General features: G+C 46.2%; 1 protein-coding gene across 1 annotated transcript in view; it reads left to right on the top strand.

The window, feature by feature from the left end:
• The window catches only part of LOC124040340 (slit homolog 1 protein-like), a 221,963-nt gene that overhangs the window by 123,764 nt on the left and 70,909 nt on the right, over nt 1-27,290 (top strand). The window contains exons 5-9 of the mRNA XM_046357454.1: nt 6,875-6,946; nt 9,080-9,151; nt 12,475-12,546; nt 13,869-14,032; nt 23,984-24,131. Of these exons, the coding sequence (XP_046213410.1) occupies nt 6,875-6,946; nt 9,080-9,151; nt 12,475-12,546; nt 13,869-14,032; nt 23,984-24,131 (528 nt within the window). The remainder of the gene's footprint in view (nt 1-6,874; nt 6,947-9,079; nt 9,152-12,474; nt 12,547-13,868; nt 14,033-23,983; nt 24,132-27,290) is intronic.

Raw genomic sequence — 27,290 nt, 5'->3', positions numbered from 1 at the left:
CAAACACATCCCACCGACCCTCCGCAACGCTGGAGCCTAATCCAATCAGACAGCAGCGCCGGGGGGTGTGTAAGTACTTTTGTACAATTGTATTAAAGCGTGCTAACAGGATTATGGGAGGTTGGCCATGCTGATTTTCACTCCAACTACACACATGGGCTCCCTAGTGGCGCAGTGGTCTCAGGCACTGCATCTCAGTGCTAGAGGCGTCGCTAAAGACCCTGGTTTGATCCTGGGCTGTATCACAACTGTGATTGGGAGTCCCATTTGGCAGGGGTAGGCGGTCATTGTAAATACGATTTTGTTCTTAACTGACTTCTGAGGTTATTAATTAATACATATTCTTCGGGAACGGTGTCCTTTCCACGGGACGGTTGAGCTAACGTAGGCTAATGTGATTAGCACGAGGTTGTGGCTGCCTGACTGTTTAAAGCAACATGGTTGCCTGTCTGTTTCTGTTTAAAGTAACATGGCTGCCTGCCTGTTTCTGTTTAAAGGAACATGGCTGCCTGACTGTTTAAAGGAACATGGCTGCCTGACTGTTTAAAGTAACATGGCTGCCTGACTGTTTCTGTTTAAAGCAACATGGCTGCCTGACTGTTTCTGTTTAAAGCAACATGGCTGCCTGCCTGTTTCTGTTTAAAGCAACATGGCTGCCTGCCTGTTTCTGTGTAAAGCAACATGGCTGCCTGACTGTTTAAAGCAACATGGCTGCCTGCCTGTTTCTGTTTAAAGCAACATGGCTGCCTGTCTGTTTCTGTTTAAAGGAACATGGTTGCCTAACTGTTTAAAGCAACATGGCTGCCTGACTGTTTCTGTTTAAAGCAACATGGCTGACTGATTCTGTTTAAAGCAACATGGCTGCCTGACTGTTTCCTTTTAAAGCAACATGGCTGCCTGACTGTTTCTGTTTAAAGCAACATGGCTGACTGATTCTGTTTAAAGCAACATGGCTGACTGATTCTGTTTAAAGCAACATGGCTGCCTGATTGTTTCTGTTTAAAGCAACATGGCTGACTGATTCTGTTTAAAGCAACATGGCTGCCTGACTGTTTCTATTTAAAGCAACATGGCTGACTGATTCTGTTTAAAGCAACATGGCTGACTGATTCTGTTTAAAGCAACATGGCTTTCTGATTCTGTTTAAAGTAACATGGCTGCCTGACTGTTTCTGTTTAAAGCAACATGGCTGACTGATTCTGTTTAAAGCAACATGGCTGCCTGACTGTTTCTGTTTAAAGCAACATGGCTGCCTGACTGTTTCCTTTTAAAGCAACATGGCTGCCTGACTGTTTCTGTTTAAAGCAACATGGCTGACTGATTCTGTTTAAAGCAACATGGCTGACTGATTCTGTTTAAAGCAACATGGCTGCCTGATTGTTTCTGTTTAAAGCAACATGGCTGACTGATTCTGTTTAAAGCAACATGGCTGCCTGACTGTTTCTATTTAAAGCAACATGGCTGCCTGACTGTTTCTGTTTAAAGCAACATGGCTGACTGATTCTGTTTAAAGGAACATGGCTGACTGATTCTGTTTAAAGCAACATGGCTGACTGATTCTGTTTAAAGCAACATGGCTGACTGATTCTGTTTAAAGCAACATGGCTTTCTGATTCTGTTTAAAGCAACATGGCTGACTGTTTCTGTTTAAATCAACATGGCTGACTGATTCTGTTTAAAGGAACATGGCTGACTGATTCTGTTTAAAGGAACATGGCTGACTGATTCTGTTTAAAGGAACATGGCTGACTGATTCTGTTTAAAGGAACATGGCTGACTGATTCTGTTTAAAGGAACATGGCTGACTGATTCTGTTTAAAGGAACATGACTGACTGATTCTGTTTAAAGGAACATGACTGACTGATTCTGTTTAAAGGAACATGACTGACTGATTCTGTTTAAAGGAACATGGCTGACTGATTCTGTTTAAAGGAACACGGCTGACTGATTCTGTTTAAAGGAACATGGCTGACTGATTCTGTTTAAAGGAACATGGCTGACTGATTCTGTTTAAAGGAACATGACTGACTGATTCTGTTTAAAGGAACATGGCTGACTGATTCTGTTTAAAGGAACATGGCTGCCTGACTGATTCTGTTTAAAGGAACAACATTCTGTTTAAAGGAACATGGCTGACTGATTCTGTTTAAAGCAACATGGCTGCCTGACTGATTCTGTTTAAAGGAACATGGCTGCCTGACTGATTCTGTTTAAAGGAACATGACTGACTGATTCTGTTTAAAGGAACATGACTGACTGATTCTGTTTAAAGCAACATGGCTGCCTGACTGATTCTGTTTAAAGGAACATGACTGACTGATTCTGTTTAAAGGAACATGACTTGCCAAGACAATAACAAAGGAGTTGGCTAATAAATAATTTGTGCTGTTAAATATATCTGTGCTGTTTCACATGTACAAGTGTGTATTATACGAATGTGTGAATTTGAAATGTGTTTTTTGCATATCCCATCTTCCCCTCGGAAAGTGGGGTCACGGCCAGGGTCAAAGCAACATGTCTGCCTTGCCAAGACAATAACAAAGGGGTTGGCTAAATTACAAACAGATTGGCAACCCAGGCACCAGGAAAAGCTACGAGATGTTAAATGGTTTTCATGTTGCAGAAGAGAATAATATATCGAAGACCAAGTGCCGTTTTCACCCAATACCAATAGAAGGTGAAACATTATACATTATTAACTCATTTAGTCTTTGTTCAATAAATTGTGTGTGTGTGTGTGTGTGTGTGTGTGTGTGTGTGTGTGTGTGTGTGTGTGTGTGTGTGTGTGTGTGTGTGTGTGTGTGTGTGTGTGTGTGTGTGTGTGTGTGTGTGTGTGTGTGTGTGTGTGTGTGTGTGTGTGTGTGTGTGTGTGTGTGTGTGTGTGTGCAGGAGTCAAGTAAAACTGCTTACACACTGATCTCTTAATGACTATGAGAAAAGGCCAGGCGGGTTACAGTCATTTACTAATACAACTCAAACTTCGCAGTGGAGGCCTTTTATAGTTGCTACTGGAGAATGGGGATGTGCTGTGTGTGTGTGTGTGTGTGTGTGTGTGTGTGTGTGTGTGTGTGTGTGTGTGTGTGTGTGTGTGTGTGTGTGTGTGTGTGTGTGTGTGTGTGTGTGTGTGTGTGTGTGTGTGTGTGTGTGTGTGTGTGTGTGTGTGTGTGTGTGTGTGTGTGTGTGTGTGTGTGTGTGTGTGTGTGTGTGTGTGTGTGTGTGTGTGTGTGTGTGTGTGTGTGTGTGTGTGTGTGTGTGTGTGTGTGTGTGTGTGTGTGTGTGTGTGTGTGAGAGAGAGTGTCATAAATATTCAAAACAGAAGAAAAAAATGGTGGCCGTGCAAATACCATGGTTAATTATGGTATATTTTCAGCGGCTTGCAGACGGCTGTTTTAATTGCTGCAGAGCATAAAGAAACAAACAAACCATTCATTAGATATATTACACAACTCTCACTGTTCTCAGTGGCACCGGGATTCTTTCATTCCTTTTTTATGATGTTGAAACCAGAAAGAAACTAGTGGGCAACTGAGATGAGACGGAAAGTGGGAGGGATAGAAGGAAAAGAGAGAGAGAGGGAGGGAAAGAGAGAGAGATGGAGGGAAAGAGAGAGAGATGGAGGGAAAGAGAGAGAGAGGGAGGGAAAGAGAGAGAGGGAGAGAGAGAAAGATGGGGAGAGAGAGAGATGGAGGGAAAGAGAGAGAGAGAGAAAGAGGGAGGGTGAGAGAGAGAGAAAGAGGGAGGTTGAGAGATGGAGAGAAAGAGGGAGGGTGAGAGATAAAGATGGAGAGAGAGAGAGAGAAAAGATGGAGAGAGAGAGAGAGAGAGAGAGAGAGAGAGAGAGAGATGGAAGGAAAGAGAGAGAGAGAGAAAGAGGGAGGGTGAGAGAGAGAGAAAGAGTGAGGGTGAGAGATGGAGAGAAAGAGGGAGGGTGAGAGATGGAGAGAAAGAGGGAGGGTGAGAGATAAAGATGGAGAGAGAGTTGGAGAGATGGAGAGAGAGACGAGAGAAAGAGTGGGGAGAGAGAGAGATGGAAATAGGAATGTAGCACAGAGACTGTAAGTCGCTTTGGGTAAAAGAGTCTGCTAAATGAGGGTGATTAGATGGAGAGAAAGAGAGGATGAGAGAGAGAGAGAGAAAGATGGAGAGAGAGAGAGAGAAAGAGGGAGGGAGAGAGAGAGAGTAAGAGGGAGGGTGAGAGATGGAGAGAAAGGGGAGGGTGAGAAAGAGAGAGAAAGAGGGAGGGTGAGAGAGAGAGAAAGAGGGAGGGTGAGAGATGGAGAGAAAGTGGGAGAGAGAGAGAGAGAGGGTGAGAGATGGAGAGAAAGAGGGAGGGTGAGAGAGAAAGAGGGAGGGTGAGAGAGAGAGAAAGAGGGGGGTGAGAGATGGAGGGAGAGAGAGAGATGGAGTAAGAGAAGAGAGATTGAGGTGAAGATAAAAGGAGGGAAAGAGAGAGAGAGGGGGAGGGTAGGGTGTGTGTTTTCTGTAAGCCTCTCTAAAGGGGACCCTGAGTGTTCTGTTTCGGCCTGTTGGGCTGTGGGAGTAAGACAGGAGCTCCCTGTGTGGCATGATAAGAGGTACAGCTTCTCTCTGAAGGAGGAAAGAACATCATTTAACCACTAAACAATGACATGCTAATTAAAACTTTGACTACTAGTGTCTTCCTTCCTCCTCTCCTCCTCTCCTTACCCTGACCATCCCCTCCACTCTCTCCATCTCTCGCTCCATACACACACACACACACACACACACACACACACACACACACACACACACACACACACACACACACACACACACACACACACACACACACACACACACACACACACACACACACACACACACACACACACACACACACACACACACACATAAATACTTTCACTCAAAGTCCTAACAGGACCTCTCTTGCTTTTTTCAGTGTTGAGGCACTGAGTTGGTCACCTCACACTGAGTTGGACACCTCACACTGAGTTGGACACCTCACACTGAGTTGGACACCTCACACTGAGGTGGACACCGCACACTGAGTTGGACACCTCACACTGAGTTGGACACCTCACACTGAGTTGGACACCTCACACTTGGTCTCACACTGAGTTGGACACCTTACACTGAGGTGGACACCTCACACTGAGTTGGACACCTCACACTGAGTTGGACACCTCACACTGAGTTGGACACCTCACACTTGGTCTCACACTGAGTTGGACACCTTACACTGAGGTGGACACCTCACACTGAGTTGGACACCTCACACTGAGGTGGACACCTCACACTGAGGTGGACACCTCACACTGAGTTAGACACCTCACACTGAGTTGGACACCTCACACTGAGTTGGACACCTCACACTGAGTTGGACACCTCACACTGAGGTGGACACCTCACACTGAGTTAGACACCTCACACTGAGTTGGACACCTCACACTGAGTTGGACACCTCACACTGAGTTAGACACCTCACACTGAGTTGGACACCTCACACTGAGGTGGACACCTCACACTTGGTCTCACAGAGTTCCTTAAGGAATGTTTTAGCATGAGGGAGCACCACATAATACAACTACTACTCCACTGTAGCCCTCTTCATCCTTTCATCTTGATGCACTCCACACCTGGGGCTTGTTGGTATTGTTACAGCTCTACAGATGAATGACTTTGGTTTTCTCCCTTTTCATCTTTTCATCTTGATAAATAATATAATGCTGAGACAGAGAGTTTAGTCCCCAGGAAGCTTTTAGTCACAGCTGAGTGGTTTGCTCAGCTCTTTGTTCGTAACTACTGTACGATAACGTATAGAAAGCTACATTTCATTCAGACTGAAAGAGCTTCTTCATTTGTGCATAGTTGCTATTCAGTTCAGCCCATCCACCACAAATGTGTTACAATAATCTCAGTGTTTTCCTCCTACATAGCCCTCTATCTATCCTGGCTGGGTGGTTTTCCTCCTATATAGCCCTCTATCTATCCTGGCTGAGTGGTTTTCCTCTTATATAGCCCTCTATCTATCCTGGCTGGGTGGCTTTCCTCCTATATAACCCTCTATCTATCCTGGCTGAGTGGTTTTCCTCTTATATAGCCCTCTATCTATCCTGGCTGGGTGGTTTTCCTCCTACATAACTCTCTCTATCCTGGCTGTGTGGTTTTCCTCCTACATAACTCTCTCTATCCTGGCTGTGTGGTTTTCCTCCTACATAACCCTCTATCTATCCTGGCTGGGTGGTTTTCCTCCTACATAACTCTCTCTATCCTGGCTGTGTGTGGTTTCTCCTTGTAGAACAGTCTTTGATCTAATGGCTCATGGTTTTTTCCCCTATCTGATAGCCCTCATCCATCTATCCTGGCTGAAAGTCCTTCAGAGGAGCTTCCTCCTACATAGCCCTCTATCTATCCTGGAAATTGTGGTTTTCCTACTAAATAGCCCTCTGGATATTGAACCTGGTTAATGTTTGGATGAATAAATTACCCTGGATGGATCTATCCTGGCTGGGTGGTTTTCCTCCTATTATAGCCCTCTATCTATCCTGGCTGGGTGGATGGATTAAATTAACATAATCTATCCTGGCTGGGTGTTTTCCCTCCTATATAACCCTCTCAATCCTGGCTGGGTGGTTTTCCTCCTACATAACTCTCTCTATCCTGGCTGTGTGGTTTTCCTCCTACATAACCCTCTATCTATCCTGGCTGGGTGGTTTTCCTTAACATAATGAATATCCTGGCTGTGTGGTTTTCCTCCTACATAACCCTCTATCTATCCTGGCTGGGTGGTGTTCCTCCTACATAACTCTCTCTATCCTGGCTGTGTGTTAGCTTCTAAAGGTTGTGGAACAGTGTCTTTGATCTAATGCTCTCATGTTGTTGTTTTCACAGAGATCTGAGTGAGAACAACATCCAGTCCATCCCCAGAAAGGCTTTCAGAGGAGCTACAGACATCAAGAACCTGTGAGGGAATCTTCAGTCTCAGATTAGTACATTAATGAAGAAATTGTGAATTAATGTATGTATGGATGAATAAATTAATGTATGGATGGTTGAACAAATTAATGTTTGGATGAATAAATTAATGGATGGATGGATGGATGAATAAATTAAGGGATGGATGAATATATTAATGGCTGGATGGATTAATAAATTAATGGATGGATGGATGAATAAATGGATGGATGGATGAATAAATGATTGGATGAATGGATGGATGAATGAATAAATTCATGGGTGGATGGATGATGATTGGATGAATGATTGGATATGATGGATGGATGGATGGATGGATGGATGGATGGATGATTGGATAGATTAAATGAATGAATGAATGAATGAATGGATGAATGGATGGATGGATGGATGGATGGGTGGATGGATGATTGGATAGATTCATGGGTGGATGGATGATTGGATAGATTCATGGGTGGATGGATGATTGGATAGATTCATGGGTGGATGGATGATTGGATAGATTCATGGGTGGATGGATGATTGGATAGATTAAATGAATGAATGAATGAATGGATGAATGAATGGATGGATGGATGAATGGATGGATGGATGGATGGATGGATGAATATCTTTTCACACTCAATACTAACTCAACATATTTTCATACCATTACGATCTCATATAACACCAAGACAAAGGAAGAACATGTTCATAAAATCCTGTTTTTGTCTTCATGCCCCGATAGTAACGGATCAGTGTAATACACACATATACACTGACACACACAGACAGACACACACACACAGATATACACAGACATGGTATTGGGCCTCCCTGTCTGTCACCTCTGTGTATGTTAATGAGCCTAGCCCCAGTCAGTTAGGTGGCTCTAGGGACAGTAGATCAGTATATCACAACAATGGAGTGGGTTAGCTGTTCACAGATGGAGCTGTGATTTATACTGTTATCACTGGAAATCAACACACACACACACACACACACACACACACACACACACACACACACACACACACACACACACACACACACACACACACACACACACACACACACACACACACACACACACACACACACACACACACACACACACACACACACACACACACACACACACACACACACACACTCTCTCTCTCCGATTGATGGTGCTATCACAGTAGATAAAGTGTCTGCACAGTCTGGCTCCTTCCCCTACAGTATATGAGGAGAGATGACTAGCTCACTGTCCACTTACCCACATTGACTGTACTCCCTATCAGTGATTATATCTACCCTCTGAGGAGAGGGTGTCAGGGTGTGATTATATCTACCCTCTGAGGAGAGGGTGTCAGGGTGTGATTATATCTACCGTCTGAGGAGAGGGTGTCAGGGTGTGATTATATCTGCCCTCTGAGGAGAGGGTGTCAGGGTGTGATTATATCTACCGTCTGAGGAGAGAGTGTTAGGGTGTGATTATATCTGCCCTCTGAGGAGAGAGTGTTAGGGTGTGATTATATCTGCCCTCTGAGGAGAGAGTGTTAGGGTGTGATTATATCTACCGTCTGAGGAGAGGGTGTCAGGGTGTGATTATATCTGCCCTCTGAGGAGAGAGTGTTAGGGTGTGATTATATCTGCCCTCTGAGGAGAGAGTGTTAGGGTGTGATTATGTCTGCCCTCTGAGGAGAGAGTGTTAGGGTGTGATTATGTCTGCCCTCTGAGGAGAGAGTGTTAGGGTGTGATTATATCTGCCCTCTGAGGAGAGAGTGTCAGGGTGTGATTATATCTGCCTTCTGAGGAGAGAGTGTTAGGGTGTGATTATGTCTGCCCTCTGAGGAGAGAGTGTCAGGGTGTGATTATGTCTGGTCTATAGGGAAAATGCTATTGTAGATTGTAGGATTGATACCAGTGCTTTGGATCATTGGGGCGTTGTGCTGAGTAGCTGGAAAGATGATGTTTATTGATGACCTTTAATACAAACGGCTGTTTATTTAATAATGTTGGTGTGAGAAAGGAGAGAGAGAAAGAGAGAGGGAGGGATGGAGAGAACAGGACCGTGTTGCAGTGTATTGCACATTTGTTTGTCTGCGTGTGTGTGTGTGTGTGTTTTAATGCTTTCTGCCCCTATTGTGTCTCTAGTCAGTTGGATAAGAACCACATCAGCTGCATCGAGGACGGAGCTTTCAGAGCACTGAGGAGCCTGGAAGTACTGTAAGAAACACACCTACGCACACACATACACACACACATACACACACACTCACACCTACGCACACACATACACACACACTCACACCTACACACACACATACACACACACTCACACCTACGCACACACATACACACACACTCACACCTACGCACACACATACACACACACTCACACCTACGCACACACATACACACCTACGCACACATACACACACACACCTACGCACCTACGCACACATACACACCTACGCACACATACACACACACACCTACACACCAACGCACACATACACACACACCTACACACCTACGCACACATACACACCTACGCACACCTACACACACAAACAACCTCATATTATTAAACAACACATTTACATTTTACTAATATAACCAGGTACCAACCATTACCCATTACTAATATAACCAGGTACCAACCATTACCCATTACTAATATAACCAGGTACCAACCATTACCCATTACTAATATAACCAGGTACCAACCATTACCCATTACTAATATAACCAGGTACCAACCATTACCCATTACTAATATAACCAGGTACCAACCATTACCCATTACTAATATAACCAGGTACCAACCATTACCCATTACTAATATAACCAGGTACCAACCATTACCCATTACTAATATAACCAGGTACCAACCATTACCCATTACTAATATAACCAGGTACCAACCATTACCCATTACTAATATAACCAGGTACCAACCATTATCCATTACTAATATAACCAGGTACCAATCATTACCCATTACTAATATAACCAGGTATCAACCATTACTAATATAACCAGGTACCAACCATTACTAATATAACCAGGTACCAACCATTATCCATTACTAATATAACCAGGTACCAACCATTACTAATATAACCAGGTACCAACCATTACTAATATAACCAGGTACCAACCATTACCCATTACTAATATAACCAGGTACCAACCATTACCCATTACTAATATAACCAGGTACCAACCATTATCCATTACTAATATAACCAGGTACCAACCATTACCCATTACTAATATAACCAGGTACCAACCATTACTAATATAACCAGGTACCAACCATTACTAATATAACCAGGTACCAACCATTACTAATATAACCAGGTACCAACCATTATCCATTACTAATATAACCAGGTACCAACCATTACCCATTACTAATATAACCAGGTACCAACCATTACCCATTACTAATATAACCAGGTACCAACCATTACCCATTACTAATATAACCAGGTACCAAGCATTACCCATTACTAATATAACCAGGTACCAACCATTACCCATTACTAATATAACCAGGTACCAACCATTACCCATTACTAATATAACCAGGTACCAACCATTATCCATTACTAATATAACCAGGTACCAACCATTACCCATTACTAATATAACCAGGTACCAACCATTACCCATTACTAATATAACCAGGTACCAACCATTACCCATTACTAATATAACCAGGTACCAACCATTACCCATTACTAATATAACCAGGTACCAACCATTACCCATTACTAATATAACCAGGTACCAACCATTACCCATTACTAATATAACCAGGTACCAACCATTACCCATTACTAATATAACCAGGTACCAACCATTACCCATTATTAATATAACCAGGTACCAACCATTACCCATTACTAATATAACCAGGTACCAACCATTACCCATTACTAATATAACCAGGTACCAACCATTACCCATTACTAATATAACCAGGTACCAACCATTACCCATTACTAATATAACCAGGTACCAACCATTACTAATATAACCAGGTACCAACCATTACCCATTACTAATATAACCAGGTACCAACCATTACCCATTACTAATATAACCAGGTACCAACCATTATCCATTACTAATATAACCAGGTACCAACCATTACCCATTACTAATATAACCAGGTACCAACCATTACCCATTACTAATATAATCAGGTACCAACCATTATCCATTACTAATATAACCAGGCACCAACCATTATCCATTACTAATATAACCAGGTACCAACCATTACCCATTACTAATATAACCAGGTACCAACCATTACCCATTACTAATATAACCAGGAACCAACCATTACTAATATAACCAGGTACCAACCATTATCCATTACTAATATAACCAGGTACCAACCATTACCCATTACTAATATAACTAGGCACCAACCATTACCCATTACTAATATAACCAGGCACCAACCATTACCCATTACTAATATAACCAGGTACCAACCATTATCCATTACTAATATAACCAGGAACCAACCATTACTAATATAACCAGTTACCAACCATTACCCATTACTAAAATAATCAGGCACCAACCATTACACATTACTAATATAACCAGGTACCAACCATTACCCATTACTAATATAACCAGGCACCAACCATTACCCATTACTAATATAACCAGGCACCAACCATTACCCATTACTAATATAACCAGGTACCAACCATTACCCATTACTAATATAACCAGGAACCAACCATTACTAATATAACCAGGTACCAACCATTACCCATTACTTATATAACCAGGCACCAACCATTACCCATTACTAATATAACCAGGCACCAACCATTACCCATTACTAATATAACCAGGTACCAACCATTACCCTTTACTAATATAACCAGGCAGCAACCATTACTAATATAACCAGGTACCAACCATTACCCATTACTAATATAACCAGGCACCAACCTCATTTATCCAGTCAGTCGTTGGTCTCTCCAGGCATGGTCAGCCCTATTGGTTCATTAACATCATGGCCCATTAATTCAGGGTGCCTGGGGTTTTGGGGTTTCTGCAGCCTGACAGTAGGGATGGGTATGGTGAGGAGCAGGTTGGAGTTGTTGGTTGTGGTAATAGGGTGGAGGGGTGGTCTTTATAGTTGGGTAGGGGTATCAGACTGTGGGGTTATTTGTCTGATTGAAAGTACTTCCTCTGCTCACTCTGCACCTGATGTCACTATATGGGGGCAGAGAGGAGGAGATCATTATGTTGTGTGTAAGTCAGAGGAGGCTGGTGGGAGGAACTACAGGAGGATGGACTCATTGTAATGGTTTAAATGGCATAAAGAGAGAGACGGAGTGGGGGAGGAGGAGAGGAAGAGAGAGATGGTTGAGTAGGAGATAAAGGTATGAGGTGGCTGGGAGTATGAGAGTTAAGTCAGAGGTCACTAAACATGTGTAGGTTCTCTGAGGTTTGTTTCATTCTGTTTCTGCACTGCTCCCTTTCTTCTATCTCTCTGTCTCTTCCAGGACTCTGAACAACAACAACATCAGCAGCATCCCAGTCTCCAGCTTCAACCACATGCCAAAACTACGCACCTTGTAAGTCACTCATACTCCCCCTCTCTCTTTTTCCTCCCCCATTCTCCCTGTCTCTCGCCCCCACCTCTCTCTCTATATCTGACTCATATCAGGAAGCAGAGATTAAATAACCATCTCTTAACCCCATCAGAACAGGAAAATATATACCACAACTTCACTGGACGAATGAATGTTTCATACAGAATAAACTATGACTGAGAAAAATGTTTTCCTCTTTGTTTGGATAGAATAGATATAATCTAATATATTCAATTTTTCCCCAAGAGCTTAATCCAACCAATCCCTTTTGAGACATATCAAGTCATTGTAAAATAAGATAGTCATGTTTCCATACATACTTTAGTGTCCTCTACAGGAGCGAAACTAAACAGCTATCATCTGAAAGAGACGTGGTTTAATCATTCCAAGGAGTTTTGGTCGACAGTCATAATCCACATTGGGCCTATAGCCATGCCAGGGACCATTTCATCTCCAACTCTGAGGAACACACAACAACAACTCACCCAGAAATACATCCATCCCCCAACGCCTGGTGTCTAAATATAATGACAAAATATGAAATTACGCATATATGAATGATATCAATTATGCTCACTGGAATGAATACTTAGAGAGACCGCAATGTCATTCTTGTTGTGGTTTCTGTGCTTTTTTGCTTTCAGTAGGGTTATTGGTTGTGTGTGTGTGTGTGTGTGTGTGTGTGTGTGTGTGTGTGTGTGTGTGTGTGTGTGTGTGTGTGTGTGTGTGTGTGTGTGTGTGTGTGTGTGTGTGTGTGTGTGTGTGTGTGTGTGTGTGTGTGTGTGTGTGTGTGTGTGTGTGTGTGTGTGTGTGTGTGTTTTCCCGACTGCCACCACAGCTCTGTTAGTTATTCTGGACAATGGGAGCGTTCCAGGAATGCTTCATTTAGAATGTACAGTTTAGAATGTTTTGGTTCGAACTTTAAATGTATATATATATATGATATATATATATATATTTTATATATATATAAATGTCTCGTTTAGAACACTCTGTCTAGTCCAAGAAGGGAAATGTCATGTCAGTCATGGTTTTGGAAACATATCAGGACCTGGGGGGTGTGGTTTAGGTTAAGGCTTTAGTCTCAGCATTTTAGGCAGCATTTCAAGAGGACCATTAAAATGGTCAATGAAAAGGGGGATTTCAATGGTGGTTACCACTGCATGTGACTTATCTGTAGTGATAAACTCACTTTATGCATTGGTTGAAATTCCATCACAGAGATTTAGCTCGTTGCAGAGACATTTTCAGTAACTTTTATGAATAACCCCGTTCATATCCTAACACTCTCTTTCTCTCTCCAGCCGTCTCCACTCCAACAACCTGCACTGTGACTGTCACCTGTCCTGGTTGGCCGAGTGGTTAAGACAAAGGCCTACGATTGGTCTGTTCACCCAGTGCACTGCTCCATCCCCGCTTAGAGGACTCAATGTGGCTGAGATACAGAAACATGAGTTTACCTGCTCAGGTGAGACACACTCACCAACTCCATTCATACTCTCAGACACACTCACCAACTCCATTCATACTCTCAGACACACTCACCAACTCCATTCATACTCTCAGACACACTCACCAACTCCATTCATACTCTCAGACACACTCACCAACTCCATTCATACTCTCAGACACACTCACCAACTCCATTCATACTCTCAGACACACTCACCAACTCCATTCATACTCTCAGACACACTCACCAACTCCATTCATACTCTCAGACACACTCACCAACTCCATTCATACTCTCAGACACACTCACCAACTCCATTCATACTCTCAGACACACTCACCAACTCCATTCATACTCTCAGACACACTCATTCCAACTCCATTCATACTCTCAGACACACTCACCAACTCCATTCATACTCTCAGACACACTCACCAACTCCATTCATACTCTCAGACACACTCACCAACTCCATTCATACTCTCAGACACACTCACCAACTCCATTCATACTCTCAGACACACTCACCAACTCCATTCAGACACACTACTCTCAGACACACTCACCAACTCCATTCATACTCTCAGACACACTCACCAACTCCATTCATACTCTCAGACACACTCACCAACTCCATTCATACTCTCAGACACACTCACCAACTCCATTCATACTCTCAGACACACTCACCAACTCCATTCATACTCTCAGACACACTCACCAACTCCATTCATACTCTCAGACACACTCACCAACTCCATTCATACTCTCAGACACACTCACCAACTCCATTCATACTCTCAGACACACTAGTATTCCTGGTCCAATAGGACAATACAATATATCCAATATAACAGCTTAAAACGAACCCATGCTTCATCCTATAGTCCTTTCACATCTATCTACAAAGGACAGTAAAACAGGCCATTGAGGTCTTCCTGATCCTACCTGACACACTCTCTCTGTTGTTCACTGTTCCAGCTGATTATCCCCAGTGGATCTGTCCTGTCAGTCTGTTAAGTCCACACCTGACACACACACCCACCCCATGAGGGCCATATCACCCCAGGCAAGCCCTCAGGCTGTCCCCAGCCTCTTTCATGTGGCTCCAGCTGTCAGCAGCTGGACTGTCTGCCAGAACCATGCCCTGTGAAAAACACTGCTGGCATGGGTACCCTCTTTCACTGACTACTCCCGCTCTATTCTGTTTTTCATAACACTACGCACATATATATGCATGTGCACACACATTCAGACGCACACACACAAACACACATACAGACAGACACACAGAGACAGCTGGCAGAGAGATGAATCAGAGACATAAAAGAAAGAGAGAGAGAAGAGCAATTGACTGATGTGAATTGATGAGAGAGAGAGAGAGAGAGGACACAAAATAGAGAGCGGGAGCAGTTTGACTGATTAGAGGGAGGGAGGGAGGGAGGTAGGTAGGGAGCAGTTTGACTGATAAAAAATATGGGGGAGGGAGAGAGGGAGCGATTTGACTGATAAAAGAGATGGGGAGAGGGAGCAGTTTGATTGATAAGAGAGAGATGGAGAGAGGGAGCAGTTTGATTGATAAGAGAGAGAGAGAGAGAGAGAGAGATGCCCTGAGAGAGAGAGAGAGAGAGAGAAGACTAGAGAGAGAGCATGTGCACAGAGAGACACACAGAGACAGCTGGCAGAGAGATGAATCAGAGACATAAAAGAAAGAGAGCAGTTTGACTGATAAGAGAGAGATGGAAAGAGGGAGCAGTTTGATTGATAAGAGAGAGATGGAGAGAGGGAGCAGTTTGATTGATAAAAGAGAGAGAGAGTGAGCAGTTTGACTGATAAGAGAGAAAGAGAGAGAGAGGGAGCAGTTTGATAAGAGAGAGAGAGAGAGAGAGAGGGAGAGGGAGCAGTTTGACTGATAAGAGAGAGAGAGAGAGAGAGAGGGAGCAGTTTGATTGATAAGAGAGAGATAGAAAGAGGGAGCAGTTTGATTGATAAGAGACAAAGAGAGAGAGAGGAAGCAGTTTGACTGATAAGAGAGAAAGAGAGAGAGAGGGAGCAGTTTGATAAGAGAGAGAGAGAGAGAGAGAGAGAGAGGGAGCAGTTTGACTGATAAGAGAGAGAGAGAGGGAGCAGTTTGACTGATAAGAGAGAGAGAGAGGGAGCAGTTTGACTGATAAGAGAGAAAGAGAGAGAGAGGGAGCAGTTTGACTGATAAGAGAGAAAGAGAGAGAGAGGGAGCAGTTTGACTGATAAGAGAGACAGAGAGAGAGAGAGAGCAGTTTGACTGATAAGAGAGACAGAGAGAGGGAGGGAGCAGTTTGACTGATAAGAGAGAAAGAGAGAGAGAGGGAGCAGTTTGACTGATAAGAGAGACAGAGAGAGAGAGGGAGCAGTTTGACTGATAAGAGAGACAGAGAGAGAGGGAGAGGGAGCAGTTTGACTGATAAGAGAGAGAGAGAGAGAGAGAGAGAGAGATAGAGAGAGAGGGAGCAGTTTGACTGATAAAAGAGAGAGAGAGAGAGAGAGAGGGGCAGTTTGACTGACAAGAGAGAGAGAGAGAGAGAGAGAGTTTGAGAGAGACAAGAGAGAGAGAGAGAGAGAGAGAGAGAGAGAGAGAGAGGGAGCAGTCTGCCTTGTAAGAGAAAGAGACGGGGGGGCAGTTTGACTGATAAAAGAGAGAGAGAGACAGAGGGAGCAGTTTGACTTGTAAGAGAAAGAGACGGGGGGCAGTTTGACTGATAAAAGAGAGAGAGAGAGAGAGGGAGCAGTTTGACTGATAAGAGAAAAGGAGATGGGGAGCAGTTTGATTGATAAAAGAGAGAGAGGGGGGGGGGCAGTTTGACATTCAGCCAGAATCAGTGAGAGGTGAGGAGAACCGTCAGAGGACCAGATGGTGGGTTAGTCTCTCTCCAGGAAATACCACTGATATGATGGTGGGTTAGTCTCTCTCCAGGAAATACCACTGATACGATGGTGGGTTAGTCTCTCTCCAGGAAATACCACTGATATGATGGTGGGTTAGTCTCTCTCCAGGAAATACCACTGATACGATGGTGGGTTAGTCTCTCTCCAGGGAATACCACTGATATGATGGTGGGTTAGTCTCTCTCCAGGGAATACCACTGATATAATGGTGGGTTAGTCTCTCTCCAGGGAATACCACTGATACGATGGTGGGTTACTCTCCAGGAAATACCACTGATACGATGGTGGGTTAGTCTCTCTCCAGGAAATACCACTGATACGATGGTGGGTTAGCCTCTCTCCAGGAAATACCACTGATACGATGGTGGGTTAGTCTCTCTCCAGGAAATACCACTGATACGATGGTGGGTTACTCTCCAGGAAATACCACTGATAGGATGGTGGGTTAGTCTCTCTCCAGGAAATACCACTGATACGATGGTGGGTTAGTCTCTCTCCAGGAAATACCACTGATACGATGGTGGGTTAGTCTCTCTCCAGGAAATACCACTGATACGATGGTGGGTTAGTCTCTCTCCAGGAAATACCACTGATACGATGGTGGGTTAGTCTCTCTCCAGGAAATACCACTGATACGATGGTGGGTTAGTCTCTCTCCAGGAAATACCACTGATATGATGGTGGGTTAGTCTCTCTCCAGGAAATACCACTGACACGATGGTGGGTTAGTCTCTCTCAGGAAATACCACTGATATGATGGTGGGTTAGTCTCTCTCCAGGAAATACCACTGATACGATGGTGGGTTAGTCTCTCTCCAGGAAATACCACTGATACGATGGTGGGTTAGTCTCTGTCCAGGAAATACCACTGATACGATGGTGGGTTAGTCTCTCTCCAGGAAATACCACTGATATGATGGTGGGTTAGTCTTTCTCCAGGAAATACCACTGATACGATGGTGGGTTAGTCTCTCTCCAGGAAATACCACTGATACGATGGTGGGTTAGACTCTCTCCAGCAAATACCACTGATGCGATGGTGGGTTAGACTCTCTCCAGGGAACCACCATTGATACCTTCATCACAGCTAGAAGCCCCAGGGTAGATCTGATCTATAATTCCTCACATATCTCTAGCTGGCAGATTGCATCTATAGCCTCAGGTCATGACTTTTCATCAAATCACCCATTGATACATGTTTATAATGTACTGAACACTGACCTTGGCTTTGGTGTGAATACATGAGTTGTAATAATAGTTACAAGCTTCTATACAAGGACTAACCCTACACACCTGGTTCTGCTTGACTGGGTCATCACATCTGAGACTGACCCTCCACACCTGGCCTGGCTGAGGTATCACTGCTGAGATTGAGACTGCATGGGAACCACTGCTCTTCTCAAGGCCATCTCACCACAACACCAGCTGTGGAGGTGGGGTGGGGTGGGGGGTTCCAGTGTGTGTGTGCACCATGGTTGTGATTTTTACACAGCCGTAAGGCGTGGTAGAAATACAGAACATTATTATTCGGGGGGGGGGGGGATTTACCATAGATCTGTGAGAGAGAGAGAAAAAGAGCAAGCTGGAGCTGCAGTCAGAGTTTGTCTGGCAGTCTAGTGCTGGAGTCAAAACACAGCCACACACATATACAGTTTGTTTGGGATGATGTAGGATAGAGACTGGGAGAGTCAACGGATACTGTGTGGAGTAACTCATGACAGGAGGGCGAGAGAAAGGGGTGGAAGGAAAGGGAGGGAAGAGATATGGAGAAGGGAGGGAGGAAGATATGGAGGAGAGAGGTAGAGAGGGAGGGAGGGAAGGAGAGATAGAGTAAGACGGGATGGGCGAGAGAGAGTGAAAGCATAGATGTTGACATGCTAGATTTGACATTGTAGTAAGGGATACAGTCTTGGTGTTTCACTGTTTAACCCAGGTGTTGGAGATTACTAGAAACTTTGCTTTGCTCTGAACATTTAAAACAACTGAACTTCATAGTGTCACAGATAACAGACACAAACATGTTGTAGCTCGCAGTATGACACACACACACACACACACACACACACACACACACACACACACACACACACACACACACACACACACACACACACACACACACACACACACACACACACACACACACACACACACACACACACACACACACACACACACACACACACACACACACACACACACACACACACTGTTCTGTCTTGAGTGCAGCACTGACCAGAAGATGAACTCCCTCTGAAAGGATCATTAGAGACTGGCTCGCAGGCACACACTCATGTTCCTTTCACTGTTTGTTTCTGACAGGGACACCTGCAGGGTGACGTTACTAGGGGGGGATGGGGGTGACGTTGTTAGGGAGAGAGGGGAGAGACCAACGGAAGTCCATTTAGTTATTTGCTTCACGGCTGACTGGTGATCGGTCCCCTGCTCAAACACACACTTCCTGTCTAAATGAGAGGGGGGAGAGAAGAGTGGAGGTAAAGCTGTTTTAGAGAGAGAGTAGGGTGCAGAAGAGAGTGGAGAGGAGGGAGGGAAACCACAAACCTCCCTGTCAAAACCCTCCCTGTCAAAACTCCTCCCTGTCAAAACTCCTCCCTGTCAAAACCGTCCCTGTGAACCCCCCTTGTCAAAACTCCTCCCTGTTAAAACTCCTCCCTGTCAATCCCCCCCTGTCAACCCCCTGTCAAAACTCCTCCCTGTCAACCCCCCTCTCCCCCGTCAACCCCCTTGTGAAAACTCCTCCCTGTGAACCCCCTGTCAAAACTCCTCCCTGTCAAACCCCCCTCCCCCCGTCAACCCCCTTGTGAAAACTCCTCCCTGTCAAACCACCCCTGTCAACCCCCTGTCAACCCCCTGTCAAAACCTCTCCCTGTCAAAACACCTACAAAACCCCTACATTCAATCTCTCCCTATCCTAGTCTGTTGTCCCCACTTGCTTCAAATGTCCAGCATTGCTCCTGTTCCCAAGAAAGCAAAGGTAACTGAACTGAACAACTATCACCCCATATCACTCACTTCTGTCATCATGAAGTGCTTTGAGAGGCTAGTTAGAGATAATATACATTTGCTTTAATTTGCTTTGCGCCCCAAAACGATGAGATGTTGCAGACGATGCAATCTCCATCGCACTGCACACTGCCCTATCCCATCTGGACAAGAGAACTACCTATGTAAGAATGCTCTTCATTGACTATAGCTCAGCCTTCAACACCATAGTACCCTCCAAGCTCATCATTAAGCTCGGGGCCCTGGGTCTGAACCCCGTCCTGTGCAACTGGGTCCTGGACTTCCTGGCGGGACGCCCCCAAGTGGTGAAGGTAGGAAACAACCCCTCCACTTTGCTGATCCTCAACACAGGGGCCCCACAAGGGTGCGTTCTCAGCCCCCTCCTGTACTCCCTGTTCACCCATGACTGCGTGACCACGCACACCTCCAACTCAATCATCAAGTTTGCAGACAACACAACAGTAGTAGGCTTGATTACCAACAATGACGATACAGCAGCTGGGAGGAGGTGCTCTTGTTCTCCATGGACTTTACAGAGTTAGAGCTACAGGATGCAAATTTCTGCTTGAAAAGCTAGCCTCGCTCTTATAGCCTATTTATTTATCTCCTCATGCCTTTTGCACACACTGTATATAGACTGTATATTGACACGCACGCGTGCACACACACACACACACACACACACACACACACACACACACACACACACACACACACACACACACACACACACACACACACACACACACACACACACACACACACACACACACACACACACACACACACACACACACACACACACACACACACACACACACACACACACACACACACACACACACAGTGAACACTGTTTTGAATTTGCATCTGATTGATTGCACATGTGGACTCTGTGTCAGTAGAGGGGAGTGGTTTGAATGAATCCATTAAGCAGTCTAATCATAAGGCATGGCCCAGTGTTAGAGGGGAGTAGTTTGAATGAATCCATTAAGCAGTCTAATCATAAGGCATGGCCCAGTGTTAGAGGAGAGTAGTTTGAATGAATCCATTAAGCAGTCTAATCATAAGGCATGGCCCAGTGTTAGAGGGGAGTAGTTTGAATGAATCCATTAAGCAGTCTAATCATAAGGCATGGCCCAGTGTTAGAGGGGAGTAGTTTGAATGAATCCATTAAGCAGTCTAATCATAAGGCATGGCCCAGTGTTAGAGGTGGCATAGTAGGATCTGTCCCAGTATTACTGAGCAGTAGGATCTGTCCCAGTCCCACTGAGCAGTAGGATCTGTCCCAGTATCACTGAGCTGTAGGACTTCTCCTGTCATCAATAAAACAGAACACACACACACATACAAACACACTCGCGCAGAGAGAAAGGGGGCTGATGAAATATTCATAGTAGGAAAGTCAAAGCGCAGCAGATCAGTAATGCAGAGTAAATGAGGCCATTTAAAAGTCTGTTTCATACACTTTCCTAGGTAATGCTAAAAACCCTAGAGCAGTACACACACACACACACACACACACACACACACACACACACACACACACACACACACACACACACACACACACACACACACACACACACACACACACACACACACACACACACACACACACACACACACACACACAGAGACACACACACACATATGGGACACACACACACACACACACACACACACACACACACACACACACACACACACACACACACACACACACACACACACACACACACACACACACACACACACACACACACACACACACACACACACTGTCGTCTTTGACAAGGGCGTTGCATTTCAAACAAATATCCAGACATTTTCAGTGGGATGTGTGTACTGTATGCAAATTGTCTGCTGTCTTCAGTTTTTGGAGAACAAACATAAGCAAGAAGCAAGAGAGTGGAGAAAGGAGACGAGGGGGAGAGAGGAGACGAGGGGGAGAGAGGAGACGGGTGGGAGAGAGGAGACGGGTGGGAGAGAGGAGAGGAGTGGGAGAGAGGAGAGGAGTGGGAGAGAGGAGACGAGGGGGAGAGAGGAGACGGGTGGGAGAGAGGAGAGGAGTGGGAGAGAGGAGACGAGGGGGAGAGAGGAGACGGGTGGGAGAGAGGAGACGGGTGGGAGAGAGGAGACGGGTGGGAGAGAGGAGACGGGTGGGAGAAAGGAGACGGGTGGGAGAGAGGAGACGAGGGGGAGAGAGGAGACGGGTGGGAGAGAGGAGAGGAGTGGGAGAGAGGAGAGGAGTGGGAGAGAGGAGACGAGGGGGAGAGAGGAGACGGGTGGGAGAGAGGAGAGGAGAGGGGGAGAGAGGAGGGGGAGAGAGGAGGGGGTTAGAGGAGATGGAGAGAGGAGACGAGGGGGAGAGAGGAGACGAGACGGAGAGAGGAGACGAGGGGGAGAGAGGAGACGAGGGGGAGAGAGGAGACGAGGGGGAGAGAGGAGACGGAGAGAGGAGACGGAGAGAGGAGAGGAGACGGAGACAGGAGAGGAGGGGGAGAGAGGAGACGAGGGGGAGAGAGGAGACGAGGGGGAGAGAGGAGACGGGTGGGAGAGAGGAGACGGGTGGGAGAGAGGAGAGGAGTGGGAGAGAGGAGAGGAGTGGGAGAGAGGAGACGAGGGGGAGAGAGGAGACGGGTGGGAGAGAGGAGAGGAGGGGGAGAGAGGAGACGGGTGGGAGAGAGGAGACGAGGGGGAGAGAGGAGACGGAGAGAGGAGAGGAGGGGGAGAGAGGAGACGGAGAGAGGAGAGGAGACGGAGAGAGGAGAGGAGGGGGAGAGAGGAGACGGGTGGGAGAGAGGAGACGGGTGGGAGAGAGGAGAGGAGTGGGAGAGAGGAGAGGAGTGGGAGAGAGGAGACGAGGGGGAGAGAGGAGACGGGTGGGAGAGAGGAGAGGAGGGGGAGAGAGGAGACGGGTGGGAGAGAGGAGACGAGGGGGAGAGAGGAGACGGAGAGAGGAGAGGAGGGGGAGAGAGGAGACGGAGAGAGGAGAGGAGGGGGAGAGAGGAGACGAGGGGGAGAGAGGAGACGGGTGGGAGAGAGGAGACGGGTGGGAGAGAGGAGAGGAGAGGGAGAGAGGAGAGGAGTGGGAGAGAGGAGACGAGGGGGAGAGAGGAGACGGGTGGGAGAGAAGAGAGGAGAGGGGGGAGAGAGGAGGGGGAGAGAGGAGGGGGTTAGAGGAGATGGAGAGAGGAGACGAGGGGGAGAGAGGAGACGAGATGGAGAGAGGAGACGAGGGGAGAGAGGAGACGAGGGGGAGAGAGGAGACGAGGGGGAGAGAGGAGACGAGGGGGAGAGAGGAGACGGAGAGAGGAGAGGAGACGGAGAGAGGAGAGGAGGGGGAGAGAGGAGACGGAGAGAGGAGAGGAGGGGGAGAGAGGAGACGAGGGGGAGAGAGGAGACGAGGGGGAGAGAGGAGACGAGGGGGAGAGGAGGAGGAGAGTGGAGACGAGGGGGAGAGAGGAGACAAGGGGGGGAGAGGAGACGAGGGGTAGACAGGAGAGATGGCGGAGGTGGAGGAGCTGAATTAGCAAAATACACAGAATTCCACTTAGACTTAGACAATGATGAGAACACAGATGTACAGAAACAGGAGAAGATCAACGGAGATGATTGAAACGACATCAACATGCATGTCATTGTGTCTCGAATGAAAAACTCACACAACATTCAGACATGCGATTCCACTATATATGTCATGAAATACAACCAACTTTTGATGAGTTAAAATCCAGCTGAGAATTGGGAGATCGACGCTGATACACCATCTGACAGACTACATATCACATGTTAATGTTCCTCTGCGTGTCTGTCAAAACATTCAGAGGAATATGCCGGGGGCGCCCGCTCCAAGACCTCTCCTTCACTGTTGACAACATTACCGCTGACCTTCCCAAAGTGCAAAGAACCTTGGTGTGACCCCGGACAACACCCTGTCTTTCTCTTAATAGGACTTTAATCTCCCTTCCTCCCTCTCTCTTCCCATCCCTCTCTCTCCTCTCCCACTCTCTCCAGGTCACTCAGAGAGCTCCGGCTTGCAGCCTTGCAGCCTAGGGGGAGGTACGTGCCCTGCCATGTGTACCTGCAGTAACAACATAGTGGACTGCAGAGGGAAAGGCCTCACAGCTATACCAGCCAGCCTTCCTGACACCATGGCAGAGATGTAAGCACCATGCTGTCTTGTATGTTGCCAATTAGCTGACCTAAACACATCCCTCCTGTTGCGCATAAGCCCCAGTGTAAGGTGATATATTTCAGTGGAATCCAGGGATATCCACAGCTTGAATTGGCTTCGGAGCCAACAGTGTGTGTGTGTGTGTGTGTGTGTGTGTGTGTGTGTGTGTGTGTGTGTGTGTGTGTGTGTGTGTGTGTGTGTGTGTGTGTGTGTGTGTGTGTGTGTGTGTGTGTGTGTGTGTGTGTGTGTGTGTGTGTGTGTGTGTGTGTGTGTGTGTGTGTGTGTGTGTGCGTGCGTGCATACACACTGACCCTTGCTGAGTGGGTATTTATAAACAGCCCAGACTCTTTAGCGTTCGATGAGACTAGTTGTCTATCTTTCCCCGACGTCCCTTAATGACCCATAAACTGTCTCTCTCTCTGGTAATGTCCTTCTAGTGTCCCTGTCCCTAAGTGTCCCTGTCCCTAAGTAGCAGATAAGATCTCTGCTTGAGCCAGCAGCACTGGAAGGTGAAAGATAGGTAGCTCTACTAACAATGTTCCCTGATGGAGATGTCATTAGTTTATCATCTTACAATAGTAAACATGTTTTTATAGTTAGTCTGTTCCTGGTAGGCCTGTTAGGACTGTGGGTCTGTAGTTAGTTAGTCTGTTCCTGGTAGGCCTGTTAGGACTGTGGGTCTGTAGTTAGTCTGTTTCTGGTAGGCCTGTTAGGACTGTGGGTCTGTAGTTAGTTTGTTCCTGGTAGGCCTGTTAGGACTGTGGGTCTGTAGTTAGTCTGTTCCTGGTAGGCCTGTTAGGACTGTGGGTCTGTAGTTAGTTTGTTCCTGGTAGGCCTGTTAGGACTGTGGGTCTGTAGTTAGTTAGTCTGTTCCTGGTAGGCCTGTTAGGACTGTGGGTCTGTAGTTAGTTAGTCTGTTCCTGGTAGGCCTGTTAGGACTGTGGGTCTGTAGTTAGTTAGTCTGTTCCTGGTAGGCCTGTTAGGACTGTGGGTCTGTAGTTAGTTAGTCTGTTCCTGGTAGGCCTGTTAGGACTGTGGGTCTGTAGTTAGTTTGTTCCTGGTAGGCCTGTTAGGACTGTGGGTCTGTAGTTAGTTAGTCTGTTCCTGGTAGGCCTGTTAGGACTGTGGGTCTGTAGTTAGTTAGTCTGTTCCTGGTAGGCCTGTTAGGACTGTGGGTCTGTAGTTAGTTAGTCTGTTCCTGGTAGGCCTGTTAGGACTGTGGGTCTGTAGTTAGTTAGTCTGTTCCTGGTAGGCCTGTTAGGACTGTGGGTCTGTAGTTAGTTTGTTCCTGGTAGGCCTGTTAGGACTGTGGGTCTGTAGTTAGTTAGTCTGTTCCTGGTAGGCCTGTTAGGACTGTGGGTCTGTAGTTAGTTAGTCTGTTTCTGGTAGGCCTGTTAGGACTGTGGGTCTGTAGTTAGTTAGTCTGTTCCTGGTAGGCCTGTTAGGACTGTGGGTCTGTAGTTAGTTAGTCTGTTCCTGGTAGGCCTGTTAGGACTGTGGGTCTGTAGTTAGTTAGTCTGTTCCTGGTAGGCCTGTTAGGACTGTGGGTCTGTAGTTAGTTTGTTCCTGGTAGGCCTGTTAGGACTGTGGGTCTGTAGTTAGTTAGTCTGTTCCTGGTAGGCCTGTTAGGACTGTGGGTCTGTAGTTAGTTAGTCTGTTCCTGGTAGGCCTGTTAGGACTGTGGGTCTGTAGTTAGTTAGTTAGTCTGTTCCTGGTAGGCCTGTTAGGACTGTGGGTCTGTAGTTAGTTAGTCTGTTCCTGGTAGGCCTGTTAGGACTGTGGGTCTGTAGTTAGTTAGTCTGTTCCTGGTAGGCCTGTTAGGACTGTGGGTCTGTAGTTAGTTAGTCTGTTCCTGGTAGGCCTGTTAGGACTGTGGGTCTGTAGTTAGTTAGTCTGTTCCTGGTAGGCCTGTTAGGACTGTGGGTCTGTAGTTAGTTAGTCTGTTCCTGGTAGGCCTGTTAGGACTGTGGGTCTGTAGTTAGTTAGTCTGTTCCTGGTAGGCCTGTTAGGACTGTGGGTCTGTAGTTAGTTTCTGTTCCTGGTAGGCCTGTTAGGACTGTGGGTCTGTAGTTAGTTAGTCTGTTCCTGGTAGGCCTGTTAGGACTGTGGGTCTGTAGTTAGTTAGTCTGTTCCTGGTAGGCCTGTTAGGACTGTGGGTCTGTAGTTAGTTAGTCTGTTCCTGGTAGGCCTGTTAGGACTGTGGGTCTGTAGTTAGTTAGTCTGTTCCTGGTAGGCCTGTTAGGACTGTGGGTCTGTAGTTAGTCTGTTCCTGGTAGGCCTGTTAGGACTGTGGGTCTGTAGTTAGTTAGTCTGTTCCTGGTAGGCCTGTTAGGACTGTGGGTCTGTAGTTAGTTAGTCTGTTCCTGGTAGGCCTGTTAGGACTGTGGGTCTGTAGTTAGTCTGTTCCTGGTAGGCCTGTTAGGACTGTGGGTCTGTAGTTAGTTAGTCTGTTCCTGGTAGGCCTGTTAGGACTGTGGGTCTGTAGTTAGTTAGTCTGTTCCTGGTAGGCCTGTTAGGACTGTGGGTCTGTAGTTAGTTAGTCTGTTCCTGGTAGGCCTGTTAGGACTGTGGGTCTGTAGTTAGTTAGTCTGTTCCTGGTAGGCCTGTTAGGACTGTGGGTCTGTAGTTAGTTAGTCTGTTCCTGGTAGGCCTGTTAGGACTGTGGGTCTGTAGTTAGTTAGTCTGTTCCTGGTAGGCCTGTTAGGACTGTGGGTCTGTAGTTAGTTAGTCTGTTCCTGGTAGGCCTGTTAGGACTGTGGGTCTGTAGTTAGCTTGTCTGTTCCTGGTAGGCCTGTTAGGACTGTGGGTCTGTAGTTAGTTAGTCTGTTCCTGGTAGGCCTGTTAGGACTGTGGGTCTGTAGTTAGTTAGTCTGTTCCTGGTAGGCCTGTTAGGACTGTGGGTCTGTAGTTAGTTAGTCTGTTCCTGGTAGGCCTGTTAGGACTGTGGGTCTGTAGTTAGTTAGTCTGTTCCTGGTAGGCCTGTTAGGACTGTGGGTCTGTAGTTAGTTAGTCTGTTCCTGGTAGGCCTGTTAGGACTGTGGGTCTGTAGTTAGTTAGTCTGTTCCTGGTAGGCCTGTTAGGACTGTGGGTCTGTAGTTAGCTTGTCTGTTCCTGGTAGGCCTGTTAGGACTGTGGGTCTGTAGTTAG

The sequence above is a fragment of the Oncorhynchus gorbuscha genome, linkage group LG07 (genome assembly GCF_021184085.1).
Source record: "Oncorhynchus gorbuscha isolate QuinsamMale2020 ecotype Even-year linkage group LG07, OgorEven_v1.0, whole genome shotgun sequence".
Taxonomy (NCBI): Eukaryota; Metazoa; Chordata; class Actinopteri; order Salmoniformes; family Salmonidae; genus Oncorhynchus; species Oncorhynchus gorbuscha.
This window is presented reverse-complemented; position numbering and strand designations above follow the sequence as displayed.